Source organism: Erpetoichthys calabaricus, chromosome 17 (assembly GCF_900747795.2).
Source record: "Erpetoichthys calabaricus chromosome 17, fErpCal1.3, whole genome shotgun sequence".
NCBI classification, from domain to species: Eukaryota; Metazoa; Chordata; class Cladistia; order Polypteriformes; family Polypteridae; genus Erpetoichthys; species Erpetoichthys calabaricus.
In genome coordinates this window covers 88,421,187-88,441,186 of record NC_041410.2, presented here as the reverse complement: position 1 = coordinate 88,441,186, position 20,000 = coordinate 88,421,187, and the positions used below count along the sequence as shown (strand labels likewise).

General features: G+C 41.5%; 1 protein-coding gene across 2 annotated transcripts in view; it reads left to right on the top strand.

Moving 5' to 3' along the window:
• The first annotated feature begins 17,222 nt into the window (after nucleotides 1–17,222).
• The window catches only part of bnc1 (basonuclin 1), a 167,002-nt gene continuing 164,224 nt past the window's right edge, over nucleotides 17,223–20,000 (top strand). The window contains exons 1-2 of one of the 2 annotated variants that reach the window (XM_028822535.2): nucleotides 17,223–17,310; nucleotides 17,445–17,605. In XM_028822535.2, the coding sequence (XP_028678368.2) occupies nucleotides 17,498–17,605 (108 nt within the window). In that variant the 5' untranslated portion in view covers nucleotides 17,223–17,310; nucleotides 17,445–17,497. Of the gene's footprint in view, nucleotides 17,361–17,444; nucleotides 17,606–20,000 lie in introns of both variants that reach the window. The other variant, XM_028822534.2, reaches the window with a different exon arrangement.

Here is a 20,000-nt window from a genome sequence, read left to right as displayed (position 1 = left end):
AACTAACCAGAGTGTATGTGCCTGTAAGAAGATGTGAAACAGAGACTTTGGGGGACTTTTGTTGTTTAAGTTGTATCTCATAATTAGACTAAAATAACATCAAATCAACAGCTAAGGGCGGCACGGTGGCACATTGGTAGCGCTGCTGCCCCGCAGTAAGGAGAACTGGGTTCACTTCCCGGGTCCTCCCTGCGTGGAGTTTGCATGTTCTCCTTGTGTCTGTGTGGGTTACCTCCGGGCGCTCCGGTTTCCTTCCACAGTCCAAAGACAGGTTAGGTGGACTGGTGATTCTAATTTGGCCCTATTGTGTGTGTGTGTGTGTCCTGCGGTGGGCTGGCGCCCTGCCCGGGATTGGTTCCTGCCTTGTGCCCTGTGTTGGCTGGGATTGGCTCCAGCAGACCCCCGTGACCCTGTGTTCGGATTCAGTGGGTTGGACAATGGATGAATGGATCAACAGCTAGCAAGACCAAGGCAAGTTCTTAGTCGTTTGACTGTTATAATTTTCTCAAAATAGTCATCAAGCCACAATTTAAAACTGTAACACTTGACTCCTTTGAGAACCACCGTGAGCAGGGCACTGAGGTCTCCACTTAAATTATTCACATATTCAGTGCCCTTAAAATTCACTTTAGATTTATTAATTAACTGATATTATTTGATTTTTATAACAAACACAATGACAATAACATCAAAGGTTCAAGAGTAAAAACGATTTCCTTAAATGATAATGATAAATATATAAACATATACAGAATTTAATACCACAGTAAGAAATAAAATATTTCTAGTCAGGCCGTTGTACAGGTTAGATGTTGGTTCCTGCTTTGGCATTTTGCCTGCCACACCTCTGCCGGTCCCCTTGGGTCAGCTGCAGGATTGCCAGCTAAAGGCCGCCATAAGGAGATCTTTAACCCCGTACTAAAGTACACCTCCAGGCAGAGGGTTGCACTGGCGTATTGGGGACGCCTCCTGGCCATGCCCAGCAGCTGCCTTTACAAGGGTGTTTGCCCCCAAATGTTGTCTTTTCTCCAAAGCCACAGCCAGCAACTGGCTCATCTTTAATTTCCTTTACGGCTTTCTGTACGGTTGACCCCATCATTCCAGCACCATGGAGCAGCTGAATTAATTCTTTGCTAACAAATCCCCAGCATGCAATCTCTATGGAGGGTACATCCTGGCCTTCCAGCCAGCATCCAAGCACTCCGCTGCCAACTGTGTGTACTTGAGATGTTTTCTTTCATGGGCTGATGTCACTTACTGTATTTTTGTGCACTAACATCCCACCCATGAGCTCACCCACATTTACCATGAACTTTGAGTGTCTCATATATAAACATTTACAGTACACTGAGAGCTCCAGTCGGTGCCAGTGAATATAGTGGCCGTTAAATAAAACTGAACTGCCACCTTCACTTGAGTCTCCCTTAAGCCAGGTACCAGAAAAGAGAAAAACAAAATACCAGGCAAAACTAAAATCAAAATATATCTTATTCAGTTGTTCAGCAGCATGAAACCTATAAAGAGACAACACACAGAATTCAGAACTTGGGATTTGTATAAGAACAAGCCACCAAAATGAGATAAATCACGACTTGCACTCTCATTTTAATGACAACACATTTCAAGTAAAGACTTTCATCGGTCATAGGAGTACGCACAGTGTAGGGGTCCTTAGAGGAAAAACTCCAGAAATGAATGCAGCCGTCCTTCTAACTTCTGCATGCTTTTTTTTTTTTTTTTCTCGACCAACCACTGGGCTCAATCAATAAATGATGTGTCAATCATTCAATAGATAGCATCTAAAAAGACAAAAATGTCAATACCATAACAGGTCACTGACAGCAGCAAGAGTACCGCTGAAGAGAGAACTTCAAGCTGTTTTTACTCATGTAGGTCTAATCAAATATATCAATTTTCTAGCTGTGGGTCACAAGCCAGAATGAGGCTGGTTTGCTTTAACTATTCCTACTTAATATTCTGTGAACTGGAAGAGCATACAGTATGTTATCCTGTAAATTTTCAATATGAATGATTAAATAAAGTATAGCGTACAATAACAAGATGCAAAATAGCTAAAAATGCTGGAGATATACTGTATATACGGTATATACATTTTAGGTTTACTGAGGGCTGGAATCTCTGCAGTAACAGGCATTATATTATATTTTATTATATTACTAGTCATTTAGCCCGTTACAATAACGGGCACTAGAACAGTAGTGCATAAACATTAATAGGAACAGTCTATATTAAATGGCAAGGGACTTTGACCTCATTGTTTTTCTTGGTCGTATTTTTCTTTCTTTCAGCCTTTCTTTTGTTGATGTTTACTTGCTGAGCTGACCGTTCTTCGTGGGCTGCCGCCGTGTATTGTGTGTCTTTAATTTTCTGTGACAGTAATACTGTCTTGTATGGCTCTATTCAATAAGGGTGCGCACAAAAAGGCGAGCTTCAAAAGGGCGACCTCAATTGAGCGCGGCGAATAAAGGCGTTCGTAGATAATTTAGTTCAAATGGCTCTGGAATATGTGAAGAGCAACAAAGGTGCAGATCTTTATTTTCACACGCCTTTATTCGCTGCGCCCAATTGAGGTCGCCCTTTTGAGGCTCTCCTTTTTGTGCGCACTCTTATTGAAGGATACTGTCTTGTACATCCGCTGGCTTGTACGTCCGTAATATACCTTTAATTTTCTCTGGCGGTAATGCAGGCGTGCGCGTCGGTAATATGCCTTTAATCTCCTCTGACAGTAATACTGGCTTGTATGCGGCTGTAATATGCATCACTGTATTGTGTACCTTTAATTTCCTCTCGCAGTAATACTGGTTTGTATTTCCGTAAAATGCCTCTAACTTTCTCTGACAGTAATATCGCGCATCGCACCATGCCCCGCGCATGTGCACTTCATCAGAAGACACCCACACACGGACGCCTGGACGCACACAGGGATTTTATATATATAGATATTATATTATATTATATTATATTATATTATATTATATTATATTATATTATATTATATTATATTATATTGTATTGTATTGTATTGTATTTATTGCATTATATTATATTATATTATATTATATTATATTATATTATATTATATTATATTATATTGTATTGTATTGTATTGTATTGTATTGTATTGTATTGTATTGTATTGTACCAGTAATGGTGCATTACACAATAACGTGCAGTGAATACACTTGACTTGAACGTTCCTAGTTTTCATCCTCTATCTCTGTACGTTTATCATTCATTTGCTCAGAGGTTGATGCGCTTGTTGCTTGCTGAGCAGCTCTTCTTTTCTCCACCCTAGCGGCCCGCTGCTTCTCTTCTTCCGTTTGCATCTTTATGTGTTACAACTGACTAAGTCAGTGTTTGCGTTGCAATTACTTAGTACGTTTCCTTAATTTTTCACTTAAGCTGGCACTTAAGTCTTCAATCTGCCTTAAAAATGGTTTAAGATATGAAGAGGTAAGGGAAGTGACGGCAAAGGTGATAGGGATGAAAATGGCGCCTGGACACATGAGCCAGCACCGCCACCCTGCTGGCCACTGCCAAGAGTTGATTCTTCATTAAAATAAAATAAAAATAAAACAAGGAATAACCTTGGAGGTCAATCATCACCCCGAAAGTGGATTGTAGACGTCACGTAGTATATGTGTACCAAATTTCAGGTCAATAGTTCAAACGGTTTGCGAGCTACGGGTGATTTAAAATCCTGGACAGACAAATGGACAGCCACAGTAGCGTATTATATTATATTATATTATATTATATTATATTATATTATATTATATTATATTATATTATATTATATTAGCTGTCCTCCATGGCTAAAACAGGACAAATTTTTAAAATCAATGAAAAAAATTGTAATTCTGGCCAAGCGGAAGTTAGGTACACTCCCATGTCAAACGTTGCTATTGTATCTGACTGCGTTTAGCTCTGGTAGGAGAGCGTCCCCCAATGTGGGGAAAAGAGCACATGGCCACGATATCTCTGCCAATGATCAAGTACCCTCTAAAACACACGTAGCTCTGATCTCTCTCTCAAAAACGTCAAACGTTACTCCTTAACAATCTGTAGATGATAATGTCTGCTGATCAAACAGGTATCGCTAGCTAAGCAGAGCCAAGTTGCGCTCCAACACATGGCGAGAGGTAGAGACGACTTGAACGGAGAGGCTGGCACGTGAACGAGGACAGTCCCGCTCCCCCTCCCCTCAGTCTTTCTCTCAGATTTGCACGAATAAATCGGTACTGCAAGTGAACAATTATACTTAGCACGACGACAGCAGCAAATTATAGAAAAAAAACCTGATCTAAATAGTTTAAGTAGTTCTCTCGTGAAATGAGACACCGACATACTGACAGACAGACAGATGATGGATTTTATATACTGTATATATATTGTCACACATGCGGGAGTAGGGGACAGCCAACGGGCCCAATGCAGCGTGAATATAACAACCATGGGGATTTGACGTCTAGCGCTAATGCCTCTCTCTCTTGTTCTCCAGGAAAAATGACGATTAAAAGACGTACCTTTCGGAACTCCATTAGAAATCCATCCACAACACAGTCCTCTTCCGGGTACCGAAGATACAACGGCATTCAATGATCTCACTTCCGGCGCCCTCCAGATCACCTCACTTCCGCCTTCATCCCACCTTATTCCCTCTGGCTCAGCAATTATACCTCAATGTCACTTATCTCTGTCATTTCCTGTCCATCACATGTAAAAGTCCTCTGTATCGCACCAACAATTGTCTTATGGAAGTCTTTGTTATTATTACAAGACAGCATCCTCATGACTTTCAGTATACGGGGCTGAGTCCCAAACCTTCATGTGTCTGTTTGGTCTTTTCTGTCTTCACAGTATATGTAGATTACATTATATCCATACATTTCAGAATGTAACTAATCAGTTCAGGGTCATGATATTTTATCTTTTGTTACTCATGCATACATTTAGCACCTTGACAGATACAACTCTGGGTCAGACTGAGCTGGAGGCTATCTCAGCAGTATTAGGTACAAGGCAGGAACCAATTCTGGATGGGCATCAGTTCATCGCAGGGCACAAATACACACTCACTCTCACCATAGCCAAATAACTTTATAAGCAAGCCTTTGGGAAAATGAAAAGAAAGCCCCCAGTGATATGAGGATCACAAACAAACTCCACACAAACAGTGTATCTATAAGTGCTTAAAGTAGTAAAAAAGGAAGGAAGGAAGACAAAACTGATGGCCATTGTGAACAATGCTGCCCATCCTTTTCCTGACACACCAGCAATGAGGACTGTTAACCAACAATATAATCTTCCGCTATCACTAATGTGATATTTACATGCATGTACTGTATGGGTCATTCCATGCTGATATTTATTGGATTATAAATGTCTGCTTATATTAGACAATTTCCCTTTTGAATCTTTTAAACGATTCAAATCTCAGGCACTCAAACAATGTCAAATATCTTTATTACAAAGATGGAGCAATTTGTCCATGTATAGAATATATCTGGACAAAGCATTCTCCTCCATATATACAAGTATATGCTTAATTAAGAATTAGCATCTAAAGTAAATTAGTTATAATAAGTTTGGGTACAACACAAAATCTCCAGTTCTGTCTCCATATGAATGCAGTTCAATCCCCATATAAAAATATAAATCCATCAATCAGTTTTCAAAACCACAGCTTCTTGATATTAATAGACTTAATATGCTGCACACATTTTTTTTTTAAACTGAAAATACCTTAAGTAAAACATAGCATACGTGATCACACACACAGTATGAGTGAGCAGCCTGCCGCCTGGCAGCAAACACCATTCACATTATCATATTTTACTCCAGCCTGTAGGCACAATGATAAAATGAATGCACACACAGATCGTCCCTCTCTAGGGGGCTTTCCCACCTTGTGTCCAGTCCAATTTTCTTTTCAAAACTAAACAATACCTTCTGCAGTGCCCTGTCTATTTAACATCTTACCTTAATTGGAGGACCACCCCCACTACCTGCTGCATCCCTACCCCCTCTGCCATTAATTAGGCTGCCTACTTCCATACAAACTGACTATCTTAGGCTCCTCTCCACAAGGCAGCAGTGCTTGCTCTCTGCAGCGATAGTATGAGTTCACTTCACGGACTTCTACTTAAAAATGGTTTCATTGCCTTCTTTACTGCTGGCCTTGCACACAATTAAGCAGACTCTGATGAGCTGGGTAAAGCTGATGCATGTGGAGGATGGAAAGCGGGGTGAAAGTTCTCAAAGGATCTTTAATAAATGAGTGTTGACTTGGGACCTTTGTTGATACCCATCTGAGGTAGCAACAGTCTCTCAGTATAACTGGGGTCTCAAGAAAATGAACATAAGGTCTTGTATGGTGACAGCACTGTCAGTACTCATTAGAACATAAGAATATGAGAACAATTGTGATGAGAAAAAACATTTGGCCCAACAACTTGTTCACAATAACATGAAGCTGAGATTTGAAGGCCCATAAAGTCCTAATGTTCACCACACTACTTGATAATATATTCCATGTGTCTTTGGTTCTCTGTAGATAGATAGATAGATAGATAGATAGATAGATAGATAGATAGATAGATAGATAGATAGATAGATAGATAGATAGATAGATAGATAGATAGATAGATAGATAGATAGATAGATAGATAGATAGATAGATAGATAGATAGATAGATAGATAGATATGAAAGGCACTATATGATAGATAGATAGATAGATATGAAAGGCACTATATGATAGATAGATAGATAGATAGATAGATAGATAGATAGATAGATAGATAGATAGATAGATAGATAGATAGGCAGCACGGTGGTGCAGTGGGTAGAGCTGCTGCCTTGCAGTTGGGAGACCTGGGGACCTGGGTTCGCTTCCCGGGTCCTCCCTGCGTGGAGTTTGCATGTTCTCCCCGTGTCTGTGTGGGTTTCCTCCGGGCGCTCCGGTTTCCTCCCACAGTCCAAAGACATGCAGGTTAGGTAGATTGGCGATTCTAAATTGGCCCTATTGTGTGCTTGGTGTGTGGGTGTGTGTGTGTGTGTGTGTCTTGCTGTGGGTTGGCGCCCTGCCCGGCATTGGTTCCTGCCTTGTGCCCTGGGATTGGCTCCAGCAGAGCCCTGTGACCCTGTGTTCGGATTCAGCAGGTTGGAAAATGGATGGATGGATGGATGGATGGATAGATAGATAGATAGATAGATAGATAGATAGATAGATAGATAGATAGATAGATAGATAGATAGATAGATAGATAGATAGATAGATAGATAGATAGTGTGAGGGATGGCTGGGGCCCTTCCCCACCTGGGAGATACAGCATGCTCAGGGCATTAACTAATCCATACATTTGGGGCAGCCACCCATATAATTATTCCTGGCTGCAAAATGGTTGAATTGTGCATACAGTTGTGTACAGGTTCGAGGTTCAAAACAGAACTGTCTTAATGAGGCAAAGAAGGCGGTTTTAAGGGAGAGTAGAGGAAGTGGCATCATCACGGCTGGAACCAGAAGTGATGTCGTTGGACGTAGAACTTGAAAGTGCCATCATCGAGATCAGGTGGAATTTCCCATAATTGGTCTACAGTGGAAAGAGAGAAGGGATCAGTACACTCCGCCACCCCCTGGTCTAGTGTGGAATTACCCTCATTCAGGCCCTTTAACTACCTCCCATGCGCTTGTGAGTGACACAATGCAGCAACTGTTCTGTCAGGGGAAATGTCGAAACCACAAAGCCTGGTGATATAGTAGCCTAGGCAGATAAAAGACACAAGGGGAGCGTCGAATATGCACTTCCTGATTGCAATACTGGGCTGTGCATTGGTGACTGTTTCAAACATGTCACACGAAAGGTGTGTAGCAAATCTGCATCAGTACAGCAGTGGACCCTGAACAGACCGTTCCAATTGTATTTACGTTGATGTTTTGGTATTTCCATATTTCTCCTAAACATAGTAAAATTTCTTCTTCTCTTTTTCAAAATTGTTGATTCATTTTTCTAGGGGTCAACAGTAATACATCAAGATATGTGAGCTTCAAACAGAAACATACAACATACATGTGTATTTCTCTGTGAGCTGCTTTTGCTTTGAATTTTACTTATAACTTTAAAGACAAATACATTTCGAGTGTGGAATTATTTGCATACGGGGATCACACTCATTGCCTGCATCTTTCCATGAAGTAATCTGAAGCTTCAGAATTATGGAAACACTTTACAAATGCAGCAACAACTATTGAGGGTGATGATCCACAATTTACCCCACACCACCACGGTTTAGATGTAACCGGACGGAGAATAGTTCAAAGGTTAGGGTACCTCTCATGTAAACCCTGCTTAATCCTGTAACAAAAATAAGAAAATAAACTAAAACAAAACATCTGTCACTGTGGTCCAAAGTCTGCCTTTCTCAGCTAGAATACAGAAGTTCTGTTTCTCTTGCTTGTAGGGCCTGGAATGAATGACCTCTCTCTGTGAGTGGCCCATATATTTAAAACTCCTCCTTGAAGGGGTGGGGCTTCCAGAGCTACAACAGAAGTGAGGTCACATGGATAAGAAGGGGAAGTTAGTGACTGCACCCTCTCTTGCTCTGGAGTAGAATTAATTACCTTGCAGGTGTCCCTTAAATACACATGCGTGTGACACATGACATATCATTTGCAAGCCTTCTTAATCCAGTTTACTGCTACAGGGGGCTGAAGTCTCATACCTCTTGTGCATGTGCTTACATAGTTTTAAGGCATTTTCTTCAAAGCAGCACTGGAACACGTCTCATAGTCTGTATTTAAAACCATGCTGCCAAGTTATGGTTAATTTTGAAATAAATCTCCTTTTAAACTTCTTTTTCCAGGACACTTGCATTTATTCATTATGCCACTTAATTTTGAAAACTGAGCAGGATGGGCATGTGCTTACTGTCATCTGACTTTGAGGCTTGCTGCTGATCTCCTGTGATAGACCGTATATGACATGTCGATGGCGCCACATCTTTAATCAGAACGATGAGGCCTGAGGACTGCGGCACTAAACGTGGGCTAAATGAAGTCAACAAATACCAGCTGTGTGCCTGGCAGTCAGGTGGAATGAAAGGATTGAAATCAAAGTGTAAACAGAAGAGGGAGATGTGTGAATGAAGGCCCAATTACTGATAAAAGCTTCTCAACTGACCGTGGGTTGAAAAAAGAGGCACTTATGAGGCTGCTTTCAGTTTTATGCACATTACACTCGGTAACAAATATGGAGATTTCTTCTGATTCATGCATTTTTTGTTGTGTTGTGTTTTGACTAGCTCAGCAAAAATCTCAGCAAATCACTTTGAGTACAGTCAACGAGCAAGTTCTTAGGAATACCCGGACACCCGTACATGAAAACTCCTTGTTGATTAGAGAGGTCTGAGGACAATGGTTAGAGTAGTTGGAGGTGTTTGAAAGGATACACTAACTCAGATAACCACTCTGTACAATTGTGGTGAGCAGAAAATCATCTCAGAATGCACAACATGTTGAACATCGAATTAGGTGGGCTACAACACCAGAAGGTCATATTGGGTTTTTATCATAATATTTAATATTTCATATCACTCTATTATATAAAAAAATCCTGCGACGCGACAAGACTTTTTGGAAGATTTTTTCAAGTCCCGTGAGATGAGACTCTGGCCATAAGATTTTTTCAAGTCCCATCCTCCTATCAACCATATTCAACCACGCACACAGTAATCACACCTCTCATTCATGTGAATGCTTTTGACAGACACAGTTCCTGCTCTCTCAGCTCTTATAAATTTTAACGTTTTCCTCACTTAAAGTTCATAATTAAAGAAGATGTATTACGTCCAAATCATATTGAAGAATTTCATCACGAAGGGTTATCAACAAAAAAAATGAGTACACTGGCAATCCTAGCACCGAGAAATGATGAAGTCAAGTGCATTAACACCAAAAATGATGATCGGTTACATGGCAAATTGTTTAAATGCGTATCTATAGACTATGCTGAAACAGATGGTGCTGATCGTGAGGAAGATGAAAACATCAACTTATAATACCCCGTAGAATATCTATAACCGTTAACACTGTCTAGTCTTCCACTGCACAAATTACTGTAGAAAGAAGGATGTATCCAAGAAAGATAATGCAGTACATCTTCCGCCGATAACATTACACAACAAAGGAGATCTTGATATGCCATTCATATTAAAACGTTAAAAGTTTCCCATTAGAATACCTTTTGCAAAGACAATTAACTAATCACAGAGCCAAACATTCAAAAAAGTCAGTTTATTTAATAGAGGGAAAGAAATGAAATTCAATCACAGGCAGTTATACTTTGCCTTGTCACGATGAAAGTCCAAACGCAGAATCACAATTCAATTTGATATTGACAAAAATTTAATTAGAAAAATTGTTTTTACTGAAGTTTTACAGTAAAAGTGTAAGTTTAAAAAGTATTTGCATGTTAATTTCAAAGCCAAAAAGAACAAAATCATATTATGCAACGAATAACTGTAACGCAACATGAAACATAATTTACTTTCAAATTATTACGTTTTACTCTTTTTTAATATGGTTAATTATTCACTATAATGTAAAATAGTTGTATTATGCATATGTAACAATTCCCATGAAAATAAAAATTTGTTTAAATTGTACAACAGCATCTCCATACGCGAGTGACCAAACCACAAAGAGGCTAGCGCGTAGCGCGATCACAGGGGTAGGTGAGCGAAGCGAGCAGGGGGTGAAGTCACCCTAATATTAGACATATAAAAATTAAAGGGTATGTATGGAGCATTCCGTTCTGCTGTCGATCAACCACAGCCACTAGATGGCGCATGTATGCACTTTTAAATTTTTTCGCTGCTTACATGCACCTCACTTCTCACTATGAAAGACCAGTGTGCAACAAACACCGGCGGGCAACAATAACGTTGTGCAAATGACACAGTTGAAGAGACCCAATGTCGAAACGAAGCAAATGCCGTAGCTCAACAACATGCAAATGAAACACCTCAGCAACAGAGGGCATGGCTTGAAGTTTTCACTAAAAACATTGTCTACTTGGAGGTATTTTCTCGAGACAAAGATTTATAGTACTCATATGCCAGCGATACGGTTAAGATATGGAATCGCCAGTGTCTGCTTACAAAAGCTAGTGGGGCAGCAAGCACAGGTGGGTCGACTTCCTCTGCACTGGGTCATTCTTAAGAGTTAGCTAACGCCTCTCCAAGTTCATGAATATAGTAAAACTGCTAGGGAGTCTTTGGGTTGCTTTTTGTCATAAAGACCACAAGCAACTACTCTATCTATCTATCTATCTATCTATCTATCTATCTATCTATCTATCTATCTATCTATCTATCTATCTATCTATCTATCTATCTATCTATCTATCTATCTATCTATCTATCTATCTATCTATCTATCTATCTATCTATCTACTGATAGAGAACCACAGACACATGGAATAAATAAATTACCAAGTAGTGTGGTGGAAAGTAGGACTTTATGGGCCTTCAAATCCCAGCACTGGATTTTCAATATTTTGTTTAAGTTTAAGATAGGAAATTGGCTGTTCCATGAATGTATATTAAGTACAATAAACACTAAAGACATATGCAAAGGACAATAAATGTACAAAAAACTAACAACCATAACTCACTGTGGGGAAGCATCCAGAAGATAAAAATGAGTGGAAATGACCGTTGTTTAAAAAGGATCCAAAATACCACCCCTCACTTCTCCAGTATTGCAGCAATTATTTGTTTATTAGATAGAGAATTAACACATAGAAAAAATCTTACCAGTATTCCAAATGTGTAATCTTTTTAGTACATTTTCAATGAAGATAGTTATGTACCAATGGGGACTTGGTAAGACTCCAAACTGCTGGTCTGGAAGCAGTTCGCAGTTTGTTATTCCATTCCAGAAACTGTCACCCTCATGTAAATGCAACGCCAAATGCTGCCAAATACTTTTGTCTTCATTGAAGTCACTTACAAAATTATTCTGGGCAAGCCACGGTAGATACCCTGTTTGAAAACCCAGACTTCTGCTTATTTCTGTAACAGATTTTCTTCAATTGAATGGAAATATGCTGTAAGTGATTTCAGTCAGGTTTACTTATGATCAAATCTTTGCTACGTGTGACTGCTTTGATTTTATCCTTGTTTTGCATAATTGATTCAAATATCTGCACCCACATCTTGAAGTAATCTTCTCTTCCAGGTGTCTTGTGTAGCCAGTATATGCATGTGTGCTGTTTTGCCTGTTTGCTAGTAATAACTGACTAATGTTTCTCTATGAGTGTAAACATTCTTCACACTTTTACTCCAAATAATCTACTTTAATGTAGGTGGAGAGTGTGGTGCCCCAGGTTTAGGCATAAAGATAGATAGAAAGCTTTATTTGTCCTCAGGGGGAAATTTGGTTCTTTAAAGAAGCTCTTTCAATAAATAAATACATAAATAGATAGATAAATACACACACACACACACTATGGTCTGAGCACACACCAGAATGACTAAAAAGGAAAGACATTTTTAAACAGAAAGAAAGGAGCACTTCTAACTTGGCAGTCCCAGTCCCAGCGAGGCGCTATACAGGCATATTGCTGTTGGTATAAAGGAGCCCCTGTAGCATTTCTTGACACATTTCTGTTGAAAGATTCATTGGCTAAAAGACCTCAGTTGTAGTGTGTCAGAAAGAGGATGTGCAGCATTGTTCATAATGGCACTCCTTCTCTCCTTTGCTACTACCTCCAGGGGGTCCAGGGTGTGTCCCATAACTGAGCCTGTCCTTAAAATGAGCTTGTTAATTTGGTGGGCCCCATATCAAAGGAACGCCGTCTCCTAAAGAAGAAGAGCCTGCTCTGTCTTTCCTTCTATAGTTCCTCAGTGTTCCAAGACCTGTCCAATCTGTCAATCACGTGAACCCCCCCCCCCCCCCCACCCCAAGTACTTGTAGAAGTGGACCACCTCTACATCCACTTCCTGAATAGTGACCGGAGATACAGACTCTTTGGTACTGGGCGAAAGTCAAACCAGCTCCTTGGTTTTGCTGATGTTAAGTTGCAGACAATTCTTTTAGCACCAAGAAGCAAACTTCTCTATCTGACTCATCTCCTCTGTCTAATCCCCCCTTATTCCATAAGTGAAGAATAATCTGAGAATTTCTGGAAGTGACCAGACCTAGTGTTATATTTATAGAAGGAGGTGTACAAAGTGAAGAGACAAGGAGACAGGACTAGTCCAGTGCTGCTCACATAGTCCTTGAGTTTCACGCACTGCCCGACAGATAGTCCAGTATCCAGGACACCACAAGCTCATCCAACTGCATATCCCTAAATTTACCCCTCAACATGGATGACTGGATGGTATAGAAATTGCTGGAGAAATCAAAAAAACATAATCCTCACAGTGTTGCTACCTTTGTCCAGGTGAGAATAAGCCTTGTGAAGCAAATCGATAAATGTATCCTACACTCCAATCTTTGTCCGATAGGCAAACTGCAGTGGGTCCAGGTGGTGTACCACAAGAGGACTCATATAGTCCAGGACCAGCCTCTTGAAAGTCTTCATGATGTGAGACGTCAGCAGGCCTGAGGAGAGGGGGGTGCAGCCGGTACATCACTCCGGGGCCTATGAAGCTCAAGTGGGCCCATGAAGTCCAACACATCTCATAATTTTTATTATAATTTGAACATTTATTTATTTAATTAATTTATTTTTTATTGTATTTTTTAACATTTTGCAAGTCTGTTTAGTTTCAAAATTAAAAAGGCATGTGGGTCACAGGGTACTTAGCAAAGAACGGCGTGAGAACTTTCGCGTACAAGATTGTGAAGCGTTGAGTGAGCACGAAGCAATAGATAAAATTCTGTTGACTCAAATATGCCGGCTGTTCATCGATCATATTTTGGAGAGAACCAACTGAGCCCATTGGAGCTGCTGAATTGCTTGAAAAAGTACAAACTGGAAGGACTCTTTCCAAATACATGCATCGGTCTGCGTATTCTGTTGACAATTCATGCCACTGTCTCCTCTGCAGAGCACTCATTCAGCAAGCTAAAGCTGGTAAAAAATTTTCTAAGATCCACTATGTCACAAGCGTGACTAGTAGATTTGGCAAGACTCAGTATTGAGTCTGATCTAGCAAAACTGATTAATTCTGATTATGGAATTCAGAGTTTCGCCAGGAAAAAAGGCCAGGAAAGCACCTTTGTGCAGCAGACAATAAATGCTATTATAAACATATTTTACTATTATAAATAAATTACTTTATTATTACATTTATACCTATACATACTTATCTAAATGTATCAATGTAATCTACAATTGTTAGAAATAAATAATAATATACACACGATCATGATGTCCTAACTGGTAATGATGTAGAAATTCCCTCTGCGCAGCAGTCATACTATCGCCATTGTTATAAAAGGCTTTCACAGTGAGCGCTTGATGCACACCACTCCACTTCTCCATTATAACTAATGGCAAAGGGTTCTAAATGAGATTGGATTGGTCCCAAAGAACTGCCAACGCCCCAGTGTATGTACAATGCATCCGGAAAGTATTCACAGCGCATCACTTTTTCCACATTTTGTTATGTTACAGCCTTATTCCAAAATGGATTAAATTCATTTTTTTCCCCTCAGAATTCTACACACAACACCCCATAATGACAACTTGAAAAAAGTTTACTTGAGGTTTTTGCAAATTTATAAAAATAAAAAAACTGAGAAATCCCATGTCCATAAGTATTCACAGCCTTTGCTCAATACTTTGTCGATGCACCTTTGGCAGCAATTCCAGCCTCAAGTCTTTTTGAATATGATGCCACAAGCTTGGCACACCTATCCTTGGCCAGTTTCGCCCATTCCTCTTTGCAGCACCTCTCAAGCTCCATCAGGTTGGATGGGAAGCATCGGTGCACAGCCATTTTAAGATCTCTCCAGAGATGTTCAATCAGATTCAAGTCTGGGCTCTGGCTGGGCCACTCAAGGACATTCACAGAGTTGTCCTGAAGCCACTCCTTTGATATCTTGGCTGTGTGCTTAGGTTCGTTGTCCTGCTGAAAGATGAACCATCGCCCCAGTCTGAGGTCAAGAGCGCTCTGGAGCAGGTTTTCATCCAGGAGGTCTCTGTACATTGCTGCAGTCATCTTTCCCTTTATCCTGACTAGTCTCCCAGTCCCTGCCGCTGAAAAACATCCCCATGATGCTGCCACCACCATGCTTCACTGTAGGGATGGTATTGGCCTGGTGATGAGCGGTGCCTGGTTTCCTCCAAACGTGACGTCTGGCATTCACACCAAAGAGTTCAATCTTTGTCTCATCAGACCAGAGAATTTTCTTTCTCATGGTCTGAGAGTTCTTCAGGTGCCTTTTGGCAAACTCCAGGCGGGCTGCCATGTGCCTTTTACTAAGGAGTGGCTTCTGTCTGGCCACTCTACCATACAGGCCTGATTGGTGGATTGCTGCAGAGATGGTTGTCCTTCTGGAAGGTTCTCCTCTCTCCACAGAGGACTTCTGGAACTCTGACAGAGTGACCATCGGGTTCTTGGTCACCTCCCTGATTAAGGCCCTTCTCCCCCGATCGCTCCGTTTAGATGGCCGGCCAGCTCTAGGAAGAGTCCTGGTGGTTTCGAACTTCTTCCACTTACGGATGATGGAGGCCACTGTGCTCATTGGGACCTTCAAAGCAGCAGAAATTTTTCTGTAACCTTCCCCAGATCTATGCCTCGAGACAATCCTGTCTCGGAGGTCTACAGACAATTCCTTTGACTTCATGCTTGGTTTGTGCTCTGACATGAACTGTCAACTGTGGGACCTTCTATAGACAGGTGTGTGCCTTTCCAAATCATGTCCAGTCAACTGAATTTACCACAGGTGGACTCCAATTAAGCTGCAGAAACATCTCAAGGATGATCAGGGGAAACAGGATGCACCTGAGCTCAATTTTGAGCTTCACGGCAAAGGCTGTGAATACTTATGTACATGTGCTTTCTCAATTTTTTTATTTTTAATAAATTAGCAAAAATCTCAAGTAAACTTTTTTCACGTTGTCATTATGGGGTGTTGTGTGTAGAATTCTGAGGAAAAAAATGAGTTTAATCCATTTTGGAATAAGGCTGTAACATAACAAAATGTGGAAAAAGTGATGCGCTGTGAATACTTTCCGGATGCACTGTATTTTGTATAAGGGCACACACACTTTCTTTGCACCGGGGCCCAGATTTTCACTCAGCGGCCCTGGACGTCAGTGTCACTGGTCTGTAGTCATTAGGCGAAGAGGCACCTGCCTTTATTGGAAGAGGAACAATGCAAGATAAAGACTAAATCTGTAGGTTGCCAGATCAATCCCTACCTCGTTTTTATTGTGTGACCCACAGCATGTCATTTAGACTGACTGTGCTGCAGTGGAAAAAATATATACACATTTAATTTACTGTAAAGAATATTGTTCTTATAAGTCACCTTGCATTAGGATATCAGCCCAATATATAAATATGTTATTTTTGTATACTGTATATAGAATTAAAACCCTTCCATCCATCTGTCCATACATCCATTTTCAAAACCCACACTGTACATTACACAAATATGTGTATAATACATAAATGTATGTGTAGATACAAACACCAGACGATACACAGTATAAATATGCACGAGAATTGAGAAGATGTCATCAAGGCAGTGAATGAAGAGCAGGCAAAGTTGAAACAAGAGGTTTTTTGTGCTTTTTTTTTGGAAATGGATCCACAGATTGCAAAAATGCCCTGAGGTCGGCTGCGATTAGATGTTGAAGAAGAGAATAAACACATTTTCTGAGGGAAAATCTGCAGGACAGAGAGCAAAACAAATGGATGATTGAAAGAGAGGTACTGAAGTGGTTAGGCTTTCCATTCTCATCTTGGTCACTGTCTGATGAGCCGCTACATTATTCGGATATTCTCTGGCTACTTAATTCTTGTCAGATTAAATGGGGACAACTCCTTGACTGCCACTAGGAGGGGCTGGCGTCCTGTTTTACACTCCGTTACCCAGTATCGGAAAAAGGCACGCAGAGATCGATACACTGAACCCGGTTATCTGGCGCGTGCGCGATATTCACAGTCGTAATTGTCGGCAATATTACTTGTCACCATTTTGAGAATCAAACCAGGTGCATGGCAGTTCAGACACAACGAATTATTTGGATCGCCAGCAACGCGAGAGTTTGCCCCGAATTTTAGAGTCGCAGTTAGCGCTGCCACGCGCATTTAATCCCTCCAGGTGTGTGGGGACCGACGGGATTGGTGACAATTAGTTTGGCGGGTTTGAGGGTGAGGCAATCCGAGTGTCCCGCGGTCAGCTAAATTTCATTACGTCTTCACGAATACACTGATCACATTGTCCTTTACTTTTAGCATCCTGTTGCACCACGTCGTGTGCTTCCCGTTTACCCGGGGCGAAACGACGAATGCAGGACGAAGAGTTGGCGGCGGCGGACGCCGAGAATGACGAGGAGAAGGAAGAAGAAGAAGAGGAGGAGGAGGAGGCCGTCAAGGCGACACCACAAGACGCCGCGGTAACCTTACAGAAATAACTTTACCGACTTGCCGAACTTGTGTTATTTTTTGAACGCTTTATCCATTTTCATTTTGTTTTAAACAATGTTAGATGTGTTAAGTGACTCTCGTTGCTTCGTCATTTCCCAAGGGTGTGACGCGGCTCATCGCCAAGTCGAATGGCGAGGTCGCTAGTGTGGCCAGTCCGATAAAAGCGACGATAGCGCAAGGGCAGGAGTTCGTTCTCAGCTATCGGGGGACACGCCGCGTCGTACAAAGCTGATTATGGTTTCCAGAATGGCAAGGGGCGGCATGTCCTTTATCAGGAAGGGGGAAAGTCAAGCAAAATTACACCTTTTATTGGCTAACTAAAAAGATTACAATCTGCAAGCTTTCGAGGCAACTCAGGCCCCCTTCTTCAGGCAAGGTGTCATTTTGCTCGACTTTTCACTACATTAATAATGGCTAACACGTTACAACTCCCTAGTACTACAGGAAGAGGGGATGAATTCAAGGGAAGAGTGACACTTGCTTATTAGAATGTAGTCATTGTTCGCTTATTCCACCTGTCCATGCTAGCGGTGTTCTGAACTGAAGTTCATGGCGCGCTCGAATTGTTGGGTCGCCAGTGAGGCCAACTCACTTAAGGACCGGGGGACTGGGAACAGTTTGGGGATGGGGTGCCGAGCGAGGAATCGAACTTTCTTTTAAACCGTGATCAAAGCAAGGGCGCCCCTTTTAAAATGGAGGAGTTTATCGCTGTTCAGATTACGGGAATGTTACACGCTACCGTATTAAGCGACAATCCAAATTTTGTATTGAGGTCAGTCAATTGGGGGGGGGGGGGGGGCTTAGCGTTAGCTTTTTCGGGTCTTGGCTTCCCATTTAATTACGCGGATAGTCCTACATCAAGGTTAAATCAAATGGCAGGGGGCCCGTTTTACGATTTAGCTGCAGATAGACGGACGGCGGGAGTTGTGTTTTCACGTGGGATTTAGCGCCAAACGAAGGTGGGTGGCTTCCGCGTGGGGGTTTCGCGCCTGTCGAATAGAGTGGCGAGGTTTCCCGCCAGTCAGAGAGACTGATGGGGTTCCCCCGTGGTGCTTGGCGCGAGCCGTACATGCATGTCGGAAAGCAGAACGAAGGGCTTCTCTGTCAACTATCAGGGGCTTGACATCAGTGATTTAGGGTTGCCAACCGTCCCGTAAAGGTCGGAATCGTCCTGCAATCTGAAAGTAAAAGGCATGCCCCGTATCTAACGGGTACCCAGTTTGTTCCGTATTTTCGTACACCTCGCGCTTTAAACGAATTGCGCGAATCCACCAAGATGACCCTTAAAACGCTCATTTATTTTCTTTTAGTGAAACCATACGTAAAGTGGCATCACGCCGTACTGTCTCATATTTCTCCACATTAAAGGCGACAACCCTGCCTGAGATGGAAGCACAAAGACTCCACAAGTGTTAGTAGTCGGTGGCCGTTTTATTTGGATTCCATTTTTATAAAAAACGGAAATGTCTTTAGAAAATAATACAGGGCTATTCAAAATGAAAGAGCAGATTTCGAAAAATGTATTTCAAACAAACTGTATAAGGCAGCTGCGGTGGGTTGGCACCCTGCCCAGGGTTGGTTCCTGCCTTGTGCCCTGTGTTGGCTGGGATTGGCTCCAGCAGGCCCCCGTAACCCTGTGTTCGGATTCAGCGGGTTGGAAAATGGATGGATGGATGTATAAGGCAGAAACCCATTCCGCACATCACTGGACAGAGGAAAGTTCAAAGTTTGCCCCAATGGTCCTTGAGGTTGCATGCACTCAACATGAGCACGATGTTTAGTGGACAAACATTAAAACGGTAGATTATTTCTTGCCATACACAAGTCAGCTGGTCCCTAGTTGCTGAATTCACAGCTTCCTCGATTCAGTGTAGCGTATCTTGAAGATTAACAGGCATAGGTGGAACAAACACTCTTTCTTTAATGTACCCCCATAGATAAAAATCGCAGGGGGTAAGGTCTGGAGATCTGGGAGGCCATAGATGATGAGCAAGATTTTGTTGTCCATCTCTTCCAATCTAATGTCCTGGAATGGTGTCGTTCAGGTAACGCCGGACCTCCAGGTGGAAATGGGACGGGGCACCATCTTGCATGAAAATGAAGTCACTCGAATCTTCTTGAAGTTGAATTTTTAAACTTTGAACTTACCTTTATCCAGTGATGTGCGGAATGTGTTTCTGCCTTATACAGTTTGTTTGACATAAATTTTTGAAATTTGCTCCTTCTTTTTTGAATAACCCTGTATTTAATTGCTGAACTGGCGAGCATGTAATTGAACAGTGACTGTATGTCCCATTGCTCAACTCATATCAAAAACCAGCTCCTGACAGCTTTTGTTCAGGTCAACTGGTTTATGTAGCTTGT